General features: G+C 38.0%; 1 protein-coding gene across 3 annotated transcripts in view; it reads left to right on the top strand.

Moving 5' to 3' along the window:
• TRAK2 (trafficking kinesin protein 2) overlaps window positions 1-14,010 on the top strand; it is a 29,110-nt gene that overhangs the window by 8,000 nt on the left and 7,100 nt on the right. Inside the window, exons 3-11 of one of the 3 annotated variants that reach the window (XM_065670053.1) lie at window positions 323-517; window positions 5,018-5,076; window positions 5,725-5,841; window positions 6,915-7,124; window positions 9,443-9,521; window positions 11,217-11,347; window positions 11,533-11,607; window positions 12,226-12,363; window positions 13,762-13,841. In XM_065670053.1, coding sequence (XP_065526125.1) covers window positions 323-517; window positions 5,018-5,076; window positions 5,725-5,841; window positions 6,915-7,124; window positions 9,443-9,521; window positions 11,217-11,347; window positions 11,533-11,607; window positions 12,226-12,363; window positions 13,762-13,841 — 1,084 coding nt within the window. Of the gene's footprint in view, window positions 1-322; window positions 518-2,702; window positions 2,722-4,036; window positions 4,215-5,017; window positions 5,077-5,724; window positions 5,842-6,914; window positions 7,125-9,442; window positions 9,522-11,216; window positions 11,348-11,532; window positions 11,608-12,225; window positions 12,364-13,761; window positions 13,842-14,010 lie in introns of those variants that run through there. The other 2 variants (XM_065670055.1, XM_065670054.1) reach the window with 2 other exon arrangements.

Raw genomic sequence — 14,010 nt, 5'->3', positions numbered from 1 at the left:
GCTCAATGAAGAGGAAAGGCTAGAAATGGAAACTTATTCCATACATCATATTAAAGAAGTCAGAGGGGATAGTGGCTAAACCAGCTTTCCAGGAAGTTGTGGAGTCAGTTGGGAATGACGAACTTGCAAATTTTACTGTGTAAATCAAATTCTGATTTGATAAGTATTTTGGTAGTTTGTCTTGTATAGAATAATTATTCTCAAATTTACTGAAGGTTTAGAAACTATTTTACTGTGTACAGAATGTATACAACTATAGCAATAGTAAATATATGTCATTTTTAATAGAAATGTACTGTTACTGGCATTTATTCACTTTCAGATGTCTGCTCCAGTGAGGATCTTCCTGAGGTAGAGTTGGTGAGCATGCTAGAAGAACAGCTGCCAGATTATAAATTACGAGTGGACTCTCTGTATCTGTATGAAAATCAAGACTGGATTCAGTCCCCTGTCTGTCACAGCAATCTTCCTGAAATCTCTTCTCCAGTTCGTGATGAGGAGCCCTTCCATTACATGAGTGAGTATATCTGGGCCTAGGCTATGTTTTTCAACAAATATTGATGAAAAAAATCTATATATGAAATAAATATTATTAATATTATAGTGGTCAAATCCAGAAAGCTTTAGACAGGTGGAAGAAAAAGCTGAGTTCAGGGGAAGTGCTTGTAGTTCAGAAGTGCAATTCTAAGGACTGACCTAGCATGTCCTACAGACTGCCTGATCATTAGATTTCACACAGAAATAAGAGTGGAAACATGTGACAGTGAAAAAGGGGCAGGAACCTAGAATTACAATAGATTAGATGCATTACAAGAAATGTGGAGTATGGAGCAGCTCTGTTTTCAGGAACATTAGTGAGGCTGTGATACTTTTGATTATGTTTGCCCTGAATGTTTTTTGTCAGTGTTGCTTTTGAAATGCTTTTAATGATTGTTTCTTCTGGAGACAGAAATGGTGTGAATGCCAAATAGGTGGATACTAGATCAGTGTTGATCACTGCCTTCCAGTTTTGGAAATACTTAACTTATCCTTAAACCTAGCAGATCATAAGGAAGAAAACAGGCAGATTTCCACTCGCCTCAAGAAACCTTTAATTTATTAAAAATCAAATGTATAGAAAGCTACCAAAAGAATTGAACACTTACCTGCCTGTAGTTTCAAGTGTTTTCCTGTGGAAACAGATGAATGCATTACAGCCACTTTAAAGAAATAGGGAAGTCCTGTTTCCACCATGTATTGGAACTGTTAGAACAAACTACTTGGGAGAGTCAACTTTGTATTTATATACAACCTTGGTATTTGTAGACAACTGTAATGGTTACATCTTCCTTGTACATGCCACCTCTGAAAAGTGTTGTCAGTTGTGCTTTAAGCCTCTACCCAGGGTATATAGCAAGTGAGTAAATAAAATACTGTCTCCTAAGAATGCAGTATTTGACAATTTAAAGCAATCTTGTTACCCGTTGAACTTGCAGGCTTGGAACTCTTTTTTTTTAACTGTGGAAAGTATTTGGAAGGCTGCTTAATGGTTACTATTCAGTCTGATAATAATATTGAAAGCATAAATGATTCTTTTAGTTGCTCACTGGAAGCAGTTGCTTAGGCAGTGGGGTGTGTACTTGCCTCTAAGTTTTAATTATAAAGAGGTGGGATCTGAGTCTGCCAGTGCTGGAAGGAACTTTACATCAAATGTGGCTCTGCTGAAGCTCTCTCTCTCTGGTCAATACTTGCCATTCAAGTGTGATGAAGCACAGAGCTCTGAGAGAAGGACCTTCAGGCAGTGTGAGCCTGCATTTCCAAATGCAGTGGAGGGGTTTTATTAACAATGTTTTGATGAAAACAGTCATGTATTTTTTGGCAGTCAAGGTACTACAAAAAGTGGTGCTTTCTCTTTCACCTAGTAAGAAGTTCTTTTTAACTATAGAAAATGTCCTGTGGAAATAGTAAATTGTTAGTGAGAGTTTTTTGACCAGTTGCCATAAATGCTTTATTGACATTATCATAAATGAGCTGTCACAATAACTGCAATTAAGTTAGGCATTACATACAGAACTAATTGTATCATTTAAGAACACTGTCATAACTGCTGAGTCATATAAACTGAAGATAAATATGGCTTATGTGTCTCCTAGAAATTGTCCAAAGAGAATAAATGTAGTAATCATCATATTAGCTTACAGGGAGATACTGGGAAGATCCCAGACAAATACAGGTATGAATCAAGATGTAGTTATAATCATTGCTGAATAGCTTGTTAGATGAAATGTTAGGGAATAAATGTGACAATCATACTCTTGAGGCATAACTTGGGGCTTTTATGTGTATCTCTGCCCCTGACCATATTGGTATGGAAACATTTTTATAACTTTCCTAAAGAGAATGTTAAACTCATGATTTGAGGGAATTTGTAGCTGACATCCAAAAGAAAAATAGAAACCACCACCACCAACAACACAAGAGTTACTGTACTTGAGCTCCTCCTCTTTTTATGACTCCTGCTGCCTATTAGAAGGTTTATCCAATGACAAGTTGAGTTCCTATTGACAGTGTTTTCAGTGAGGTGGAAGAATATATTCTACTTTAACTGTGGTAGCGTAAGAAGCCCTGAATTACAAAACATCTGTCTTTAGAACTACTGTGTGTGTGAATAAAGGGACATGGCAGAAAAGAATAAGAATATTAAGCAAAATGAAGAGTTGCTTGCAGCTTTCACTTGGCAAGGTGAGTGAAGAGAGATTGCATGTGTGCGTGTTCACAAGAGAGAATTATAACAAACTATGTATAATTTTGATCCTGTACTGTGAGAAAATAACAAAGGTTGTGTATATATAGAGCTAAGTTTTGAAGCTGTTAGTTCTGTGATTTCATTTATCAGAGTAAATATATTTGCTTTGAATTTTAGGAACCTACCTACCTGAGGAACCTTGTGTGTAAATCTGTATTAAGGTGACTTAGCACTGAATAGATACTTTTAACTTGAAATCATTTAGTGGAAACAGTTGCTGTAGGAGAACTGGCTATAATATTCTGCCTGTAATAGCTGAAACTTATGTATTTGCAGTGAATTTTCCTAATACTAGTAAGCCAGATGAGTTTGGAGTCCCCTCTCGGCAACCAGTATCAGCAACCAAGCGGTACAGTTAAAGTGACTACCCAAATGCACATTATTCTACTCATAGAGGAGTACTTTAAATTTTGTGCAGAGTTTCTATTTTTGCCCTGCTTAGAAATACAACTACTGAGTGACCCTGCTGTAAGTTCAGAGCTCCTAAATAGCTGAACAGCATGTGTTGGGTTTTTATGTCTACTGATCTGATTGATAGAAAGTGTTTGTTTTGTTAGTATGAGTTATTTTTGTGTTAAAACCTTAGTGAAAGAATAAAGTAAACCTTTTTCTTCTACATTGTTCTTTCTGTTCTACTGTCTTTAAAGACTGCGAGACAGTTTCTTCGTATGCTGAAACACAACTTGGTTTTGTTCCTAGCATAGCCCCTTAGTGTTATGTTTTAAAAGGTTAATTATAGATATTATGTATATAAAGGACATACATGGCTCATAACATCTGTAAAGAAATTTAATGTGCATTTCAGCTTGGCACTTCACTATCTTATAACTAAGCATGCAGTTCTCAACAAGAACAGACAAAAGCTGTGAGCCAGTAGTACTATGTATTCAGAGTATGAATCAGATTTAAACAAGGTAGAAGAGTCAAGAAATCTTCAGAAATAGATTTAGACCAATCCATAGTGATCTCATTTTGCAGTGCAGTGATGATGGAATTAGTTTCAAAACTTAACTTAGACCTTCAGTGGAAGCAGATACTCTGTATTTGTTAAACTTATATTGTTGCCTTCTTTACTTTCATGATCTTGATTCCATAAAGCAAAAATAGCAGATTTCTCTTGGACTTAGACAAGGACAGGCAAGCATCCATCACCTGCAAGTGAGATGTATAATTCTGCTTCTGAATGGAATCGTGTTTAAATTGTTCTTTAAAAGTTCTAAGAAAGATTTACTAGTATAAAAACTGTGTTTGCACATGCATTTATTTTTTTGTGGTGGTGGATGCCTGCAAAAAAATCACATATTTCCTTACATTTTAATTCTTTCTCCTCTTTTTCTTTCCCCCCTCCTGTATCTTTCATTTTCTGTCACTCTAGCTCTTATTGAACTTCCTTCCTCCTCCTTGGCTGGATCTCACAAATTTGCACAAGGTAATTAAGATTTCTCCTTTACTAGCATCTTCTATTTCTCAGGACAAAAACTAGAGCAGACCAGTGCTTTGTGTTTCAGCACTGTGTTTTGCTCAGAGTTGTCACAAATTCTTCATGCTTTGGTTGTTTTTCACTTAGTCCTGCTTTTCAAATCCTACTTGTTCTGAGTTCTTTAATAGTTTTACAAACTCTTCTAATGTCAGTCACTCTTATCAGTAAGATAGGATTTACAGCTACCTCTAAAATGCAGGCATACATTTTCCCATTTCTTTTAAGCTGTTTCCAAGATGATTAAGCATTTAATAAATACATTTTCATGATTAGTCTCTGGGGTCTCCATTCTTCTCATGTATAGATGTCACACAAGCTAATGTAAGTTTTGTTTCAAGGGTAAAGTCTGCAGGTGTATTCAGCTATATTTGGGTATGCTCCAATACACCCTTCCCTCTTCCACAGCAGGTTTGATGATTTAATAGTTTAGCTGTATTCAAAAAGTTGATCTTAAGAGATATTTCTCCTTTTCCTAAATCTGAAGGATATGCGAGTACCTCAAGTTTTAGGTAATATTGCTGAAAGCTGTAAATGTTCAATACTTCATTGTATCAGTCTCCCAAATGAGTATTTTTGCATATTTCTGAAGTTAAGATTCATTTTCATAGCCTCTGTTAGCTTAATTAACTAAGTAACTACTGTGTTTGTATGTAAACATCATCCTCTGAGTTTTAACTCTCCCTCCCCAGCAGTCCTCTTGTACTTAAGCTACTTGAGTAAGTATGTTTCTCTCTTCTCAATTCTTGGCACAGATAATGTGGAGCAGAAAGCCTACTCTGATGCTGACATGGTCAAACATCTGTTAGCTGAGGTATGCTCGTCTCTGTAATGCAATGTTAACATATTTGAGGACATGTACTTGAGGAAGGGCTTTTTCAGCTACTGGAAATTTTGGTTCAGTTATCTTCAGGAGCTGCTTATCAAACACATAGGTAGTGAGAAGCTGCCCATTTAAATAAAAATCAGCAAAACTATGGTCACTCATGGAGACAGTGAGTGTAAGAAAGAAATAGCTTTCTTCTGCTTTCCTGTTGCTCCTTTGCTTCTACCGTGTCATCGTTATTCAAGTTGAGCAGCCTGTTCTCGAGAAAGTGTCACTTGAAAGACTACAGGCCTAAATTAACGTTGCTTCTTCATATGATTTAACAGAGCCCATATAACATCTCCAGTACTCAGGACAAAAAACAAAACTCTCACGAGGTTTGGCACTTTCCCCTCACCCTGGTACTGGACGTGATTGTGGAAGAGAATGTGCTGCATTAAGAAACACAGTTATGCATATGTTCAGGATCCAAATAATGAAGCATTAGTAATTGTTTTAACAATGTTTATCCATTTGAGAGTGAAGGGGGATCTCAGAGTGGTGATTCATTAGACAACAGCTAGAAAAATCTAAAACTACTCTGAATATAAACCTTATCTGATCAAAAGTAGACATCAGTTCTCATTTTGTGAGCAGAAAGATCGGGACCTGGAACTGGCAGCTCGAATTGGACAAGCCCTCCTTAAGCGAAACCACCTGCTGACGGAACAGAATGAAGCACTAGAAGAACAGTTAGGGCAAACTCTAGATCGAGTGAGTGATTTTTTTCCCTCCCCCACTCCTTTTATTATTTTTTTTTCTTTTTTTCTTTTTTTTTTTTTTAATTAATGATGGTAAGACATTGTGACAGCAGGTGATTGCAGCTCTCGAACTATGGAAGTATGCTTAGATGTCATTTTCCTAATTGTCATTGTTCAATCAGCTTTTTTAGTCCAAGAACTGACTATGAAGACTACATATTGTACTTACTGAGGAATTATGAGAATGTTAGGTATTATTATGATATATCTACAGCAGGATTGCATTTTCAAAGTGGTTGTTTTGACCATCAGTCAGATATCCTACCATTAAACTAAGAATCTAATAATCTAAGTCAAAATAAGTAGCTGGTATCTGATATGACCTGCTACATAACAACTTCATAGGACAAGAAACAGCCAGAAAATGAGCTGTCTTAATGGGATGCTTACACCAAGAATAAATAGGTAAATGAAATGTAACAAAAACTGAATTCTGCTCAAGGTCTTTACTCCATCTCTTCAAGCACAGATTCTTGATCTAATCTTTTCTTAGTTTTTCTTTCTTAAAAAAGAATTTAATAGTTGACAAATCATAAAGTATTCCGAGTTTTTTAACAGTGGGGTCAACAGATATAGTCTAAGTACAATGAAATCAGTTCAGCTGGTTGTATGAAACAGTATGCTGGTAATAAAAACATACTTGTAAAACATACAGGAAGTTACAGTTCAGAAGAATGGTCATAATCAAAATGATAGTATGTTAAAATGTAAACATGTATTAATGCAGCTGGAAAATCATTTTGAAGTAAATTATTAAAAAAGTAGGTTTTGTTGTCCATTTTTGTGTTACCTTGAATTTTCAATCTTCCTTACAATGTTAAACTTACGATTTTGTGAACTTCTTATAAAATAAATAGAGGCTCAATCTTGTGTGCAAATAGAAATAAATTGATCATGACCTGTGAGTTATTTTTAATCGCATTTTAGACTGAAGCAATGGTGTTCCAAGAGGCTGCATAATTAATACACTGCAATATTGTGTAGCTAAAGTATATTTCACATGCTGGTGATCTTCTTTTATCATAGGTTAACCAGCTGCAGCATGAACTGTCAAAGAAGGATGACCTGCTTCGTATAGTTTCTATTGCTTCTGAGGAGAGTGAAACAGATTCCAGCTGTTCCACACCACTTCGTTTCAATGAGTCTTTCAATGTACCACATGATCTGCTGCAGCTGGATGTCTTGCAAGATAAACTCAAAGAGCTGGAAGAGGAGAACCTTGCTCTCCGATCAAAGGTATGTCATACTTACAGTGTATATCATCTATGCTGGGTCTACACCTGGGTTGGAGCAATCCCAGGCACAGCTACAGGTTGGTCAGAGAAGAGATTCAGAGCAGCCCTGCAGGGAAGGACGTGGGGGTGTTGGTCGATGAGAAAATGAACATGAGCGAGCTTCAGTGTGCACTGGCAGCCCAGAAAGCCAACCATATCCTGGGCTGCATCAAAAGAAGCATGACCAACAGGTCGAAGAAGGTGATCCTGTGCCTCTACTCTGCTCTTGTGAGATCTCACCTGGAGTATTGTGTGCAGTTCTGGTGTCCTCAACATAAAAAGGACATGGAACTGTTGGAACAAGTCCAGAGGAGGGCCACGAGGATGATCAGGGGACTGGAGCACCTCCCATATGAAGACAGGCTGAGAAAGTTGGGGCTGTTCAGCCTGGAGAAGAGAAGGCTGCGTGGAGACCTCATAGCAGCCTTCCAGTACCTGAAGGGGGCCTATAAGGATGCTGGGGAGGGACTCTTCATTAGGAACTGTAGTGATAGGACAAGGGGTAAGGGGTTCAAACTTAAACAGGGGAAGTTTAGACTCGATATAAGGAAGAAGTTCTTTACTGTGAGAGTGGTGAGGCACTGGAATGGGCTGCCCAGGGAAGCTGTGAATGCTCCATCCCTGGCAGTGTTCATGGCCAGGCTGGACAGAGCCTTGGGTGACTTGGTTTAGTGTGAGGTGTCCCTGCCCATGGCATGGGGGTTGGAACTAGATGATCTTAAGGTTCTTTCCAACCCTAACTATTCTATGATTCTATGATTCTATGCTGGCTATGAAATAGATCAGGATGGTTAAAAAATCCAGCATCTGAGTTTTTCTTGACACGTATAACTATCTTGTATCTCTGTACACAAATCATATCCAAACACTTTCCTTCCACCCCTACATCCTTCTGTTTTCTTCACTACTCCTCATTACCTCCAGAGTCCTGTAGTAGTCCTTCCTTAATGCCCTTATGGTATGTGAAAGAATATGTTAACATGTGTAAGCACCCAGCAAAAGTATATGGACCTATTAGGCCCTTAAGCTTGTGCAACCTGTTTTGCTATAAATTGTGATTAGTAGTATTTTGGGAATTCCACTGTGTTGCCTTTACGTTTTTGTCAGTCATTCAATTATAAGGGTTAATAAGGTTCTACTCATATTCTTTTAAAAACTTGGTTTTGTCGATATGATTAGTCTCTATTTTAATTGGTCTGTCTTGTGTATAAAACATAAATACAGGCACTGTGCCTTTTGAAGGATACAGACTAAATGGCCAGACAAAATAATAGCTATGAAAGTCATGGAACCAACAGCTGGAGTTGAAAAGAGACTGCTATAATTCTGTGATACAACATAACTTTCACTGACTTCAAATAGCCGTTTTTTTTTTTTTTTTTCATGTGGTAGCATTATGTAAAGAAGTGTATTTGTCTCCATTTGTGTAACTGTACTTCTACTTGCTTGGATAATCTTTAAACCCATTTACTAAGTGTTTTGATGAGTTAATGGTAAACAGTCCTGAATAGAGAAGACTTACCTGAACAGTATCATTATAGAATCATAAAATCATAGAATTAGCTGGGCTGGAAAAGACCTTTAAAATCATCAAGTCCAACCATTACCCCAGGACTGCCAATACCACCAGTAAACCGTATCGCTGAGGGCCTCATCTGCGCAGTTTGTGAACACCTTCAGGGACAGTAATTCCACCACTTCCCTGGGCAGCCTGTTCCAATACCCGGTCATCCTCTCTGTGAAGAAGTTTTTCCTAATATCCAATCTAAACCTCCCATCATCTTCACAACTGAAAAGGAAGTGGGGGTTGTAGTATGCTCGATGTTATTTAGACCTGTTGTGATACTCAGTCTCTGGCCCAGAAAATTTACAATCTAAATAGACTATTTGGGGAATATGGAGAAAAGCTGTTCTACTGAGATCTTTTCAATGCCATAAAGGATATGGCTAACATTATTCAGTTTTCAAGATTTTTTGCCTTAAAAAGTTTTGAAGCAAATTCAGTTGCTTACTCTGATTACTGTGTATTGGTTTACTTTCCCTACCAAATTACATGTTTTTGCAACATCTTTTGTATTAGAAGCAAGAGGTCAAGTTTTGTTCATCTTGTCTGTCTTTCATGCAAAAGACCCATGTGATTCAAGGACATGGGTCAGGTCCAGATTCATAGAAATGATAGAGGGGAGACTCTTCACTTTCAAGAATTTTAGAAATAAGAAATTATAACATTAATATATGTATAGCTAAACTGAAACTGGAATACCAATTATTTTCTTGAAGGCTTGCCATCTGAAGACAGAAACCATTACATATGAAGAGAAGGAACAGCAGCTAGTCAACGACTGTGTCAAAGAGCTGCGTGAGTATCCAGGCTGTATCTTGCAATGCCAAAATGGTATTCTAAATACCTAGTGCCTACAGCGTTGTAGTTATCACTGTAATTTATGCCAATTATTCAAGTTTTGCTCTTTAGCCAAGTGCAAAATTGTTTCTATATTTCATCAAGTTTCACACTTGACATCCAACTCAAGGTATGTGTACTGTGTTTAGAGAGAGAAAATGAACACGGTATTTAATGTCCATTAGACTCCTAAACAGAAGACTACAGACACTGGAAAATCAACAAAATACACTTCTTGAATAGAGCATTTTGCACAGTTGACGCCGAAATGTATCAGTGCACAGACTCTTAAATGCTCATTCTAAATTACTGTATATCTATAAACACATTAGTTTATTTTTTAAATACATATTGTGAACCAAAGCATTTAAATTGATGAGTGCTTTAAGTTTTCTAGAACACTTGCCCGTATGTCCTGTGGGGAGTACTTATTTGCAAAGAATTTCAGCTGCTCTTACACAAATGCCTTTTAAGTATTCTGAAACAATAAGAAACAATCCTTCTTGTGTGGTGATTGTGTAACCTGGTGGTACAATTTTTTTATCTGTAGTCATTGGATGTGTGCGCCTTCCTTTGTGCATAACCTTAAGCTTATATTTTAAGATATTTTTTTTCTGTACAACCACCATAAAGAAGACTGAGTTGCTGCTTGATTTTTCTTGTTCCAGATGACCATAAAATACTATGAATTGATCCATACTCGGTTGTTATTTGTCCCTCTGAGAAAGTATATGTCCTTTGCAAATTTCATACAAGCTCTCCTATGAGAATATCTGTGATTTTTGTTTTGTCTAATTCTGTAGCACATATGGGCATCCTAGGTACTTTTGACTCACAGAAACAATCTTCTCTTGAAATATGTCTAGTCAAAATCTGTATCTTCAGGAGAAAGGTATTTGACTATGAGCTTATATGTCCACAGGTCCATGGGCAGGATCTTGTTCTGCAGTAAACATGTGACATACAATAACCACTAAATTTGTGGTATCACCTTTATGCAAGATTGGTCAAAATGAATATGATTTTGATATACTTCCAGGGCAAGTGTACAAGCCAAACTAACTGCATAAAAATATTTTGCCTTTTTGAGTTGCTTTGTCGTATCATTTGATGAAGTGCTTGCTCAAAGCAAGAAGGAAATGGAAAATTGTATGCAGTAGGTCTTTGGGGAATAGATAGTGACCAGAATCAAGAGCTAATGGTCTGACAAAATGCCTTTGCTTACAGGAAATGGTAGTTAATAACAAGATCAATTCAAAGGCTGACTTCTTCAGCATATTCCAAATCTGGCCTTGTCATGAGCCAGTGTGTAACTTGACATTGTTTATAGCACCTTACCTTGGATTTTGTTATGGTCATTTCATATACTTGTGATGTGTATTTCGGGTTCTACATAGCTCTTAATATGTTACACCTGCATTTGAAGTTACCTCTCTTTCTCCTTCTCACCGTTTAACTTTTCTTTATGGATGTTCAAAGACACCTATTCTTATGTACTATAAGAATAGTACATAAGAATTGATTTCCTAGATTATTGGTTACGTTGCAGATTGTTGTTTACTTTCACTGATCTTTTCTGGGTTTTGTATTTGGTTTGTGGTTTTATCATATGTTAGGAAAAGCTCTCTATTAAATTACTTTTATGTTTTGAAGGGCAAACAAATGCTCAAATCTGTAGAATAACAGAGGAGTTATCAGAGAAGAGTGAGGAGTTGGTTCGCTACCAGGAAGAGATCTCATCCCTCTTGTCTCAGATCGTTGATCTCCAACATAAGCTCAAAGAAGTAAGGGAATTCTGATGAAGAGTGTTTGTGCGTTTGTGTGTGTGTGCACACCAGTGCTTACAGCAGGTAAAACTTGACTTGCAAGCCAAGGGGTTACACTGCAAGAGAGTGGCAATAAAGTGTGGCAGAAGGTCAACTGGGGGAAATTGACTGAGAAAATGATGAGCACCTCTTTGTGCTTTCAGCATGTGATTGAAAAGGAGGAGCTGAAACTTCACTTACAAGCTTCCAAAGATGCTCAGAGACAGCTCACAGCAGAGGTACTTAAGGCTTATATATACACATGTTTACATAAATGTTTGGAATAGGATACAAGAAGAAGAAAACTAAGAGAGAATGGAAACCACTGTTTTTTCATTATAGGCTTTTCATTTTTCATTGTGGTTGGAGTCATATGATTGGCAGAAAAGAATAATTATATAAGTCTACACAAATACTTTTGTAGTTCAAAGGAAAATGAAATGCAAGGAATTTGTTCCAAGTAGGCTGGTCTTAAAATTCGTAGTACTTATGAGAAAAAGAGCATTTTAGTATATTAATATTACTGATTATATCAACAATACTGTAGCTCATTAGATTTTAAGAAAGTTCTCTTTTTTTGCTTCTTTTGCATCTGCAGAGTTTTGTGAGGTTTTTTTCTGATACTTTTTCCTCTTTCGGGTCTTAATCTGGACTTCATGCTTCACCATTAAAATTGGTGTGGGTGCTATGCTAACTATTGTCCATGCCAGATGTTGGCATGTGCAGTTGGAAATGTATTATGGTGTTGAATCAGTTGTTACAGGTTTCTATAGGAGTTAATTAAGTTTCACTCTGCCTTTTTTTTTTTTTTTTTCAAAGGTTTTTGGCATCACGTAATGGTCTCTCTTCTCTTTCAGCTCCATGAGTTGCAAGATCGGAATGCGGAGTGTCTAGGAATGTTGCATGAATCACAGGAAGAAGTGAAGCTGCTACGTAGCAGAGCCAGATCTGTTGCTTGTCTCTGCCACCCCCAGTCATGTGGAGCATTTCTTGTGGTAATAAATACCGCTAGTATTGCATGCACATATGGCCTGTAGTAGCATACAACTATATGAGTAAAACAGCCATTACAGGAGCTGCAGCAGTAGTAGGCAATGGTTTTTTAATTGTAGGTGTTGGGTAAACTAACCATTCACTTTACACATTGTGATATTAAAATTATTTTTCCTTTTTGTATGCCTTTTCTGTTAAATAAGGGAATTGGCATGTGCTATAGCTAGTGCTCAGGTTAAGCAGTGCTCTTACACTTGTAGCTTATCTTAAGAAATCAACAAAAAGAGTACCAAGAGAATGAGAGGTTGATATGCTGGAGGGAAGGGATGCCATCCAGAGGGACCTTGACACGCTTGTAAGGTGGGCTGATGCCGACCTTATGAAGTTCAGCCACGACAAGTGCAAGGTCCTACACCTGGGTCGGAGCAATCCCAGGCACAGCTACAGACTGGGCAAAGAAGAGATTCAGAGCGGCCCTGCGGAGAAGGACTTGGGGGTGTTGGTCGATGAGAAAATGAACATGAGCCGGCTTCAGTGAGCACTCGCAGCCCAGAAAGCCAACCGTATCCTGGGCTGCATCAAAAGAAGCGTGACCAGCAGGTCAAAGGAGGTGATCCTGCCCCTCTACTCTGCTCTTGTGAGACCTCACCTGGAGCATTGTGTGCAGTTCTGGTGTCCTCAACATAAAAAGGACATGGAACTGTTGGAACAAGTCCAGAGGAGGGCCACGAGGATGATCAGGGGACTGGAGCACCTCCCGTAGGAAGATAGGTTGAGGAAGTTGGGGCTGTTCATCCTGGAGAAGAGAAGGCTGCGTGGGGACCTAATAGCAGCCTTCCAGTATCTGAAGGGGGCCTACAGGGATGCTGGGGAGGGACTCTTCGTCAGGGACTGTAGTGACAGGACAAGGGGTAATGGGTTAAAACTTAAACAGGGGAAGTTTAGATTGGGTATAAGGAGGAAATTCTTTCCTGTTAGGGTGGTGAGACACTGGAATCGGTTGCCCAGGGAGGTCGTGAGTGCTCCATCCCTGGCAGTGTTCAAGGCCAGGTTGGATGAAGCCTTGTGTGGGATGGTTTAGTGTGAGGTGTCCCTGCCCATGGCAGGGGGGTTGGAACTAGATGATCTTGAGGTCCTTTCCAACCATAACTATTCTATGATTCTATGAGATGTTGCTAATGAGAACTGAATCCATGCTGGTAATACATAGGTATAGTTATGGTGAATAACTACCCCCAAGTCCTTCCTTCAGAGACCAAAAGATTGTCCAAACATGCTGATATCAGTGATACAAATGGAGATTTTTTGAGAGTATTTTTTAGAGGAATTTTATGCTGAAATAGTTAGGAGGAAGACTTCAGTCTAGTTCATAAACTCTTCTGGTTTCCGTTTTTCTCTAGGATTCTCTTGCAGCAGAAATCGAAGGGACAATGCGGAAGGAATTGAGTCAGGGTGATGAATCTGTTCTCTCCAAGCAAAAGTATGTTTTCAAATCTTTGTACTGTTTCAATATTTTCCGTATGCTTGTATTAAGTAAGATGAAACTGATCTCAGGAAATCTATAGAAGTGAATATTCCCTCTATAATAATTTTTTTTACTTAAAAAAAGCTTTATAGTATTTGGTGATCTTTAAAACTTTGGTTTCTAC

The sequence above is a fragment of the Lathamus discolor genome, chromosome 3, assembly GCF_037157495.1.
Source record: "Lathamus discolor isolate bLatDis1 chromosome 3, bLatDis1.hap1, whole genome shotgun sequence".
NCBI lineage: Eukaryota > Metazoa > Chordata > Aves > Psittaciformes > Psittacidae > Lathamus > Lathamus discolor.
The sequence above is the reverse complement of the archived record's forward strand: the minus strand, read 5'-3'. Positions and strand labels throughout refer to the sequence as shown.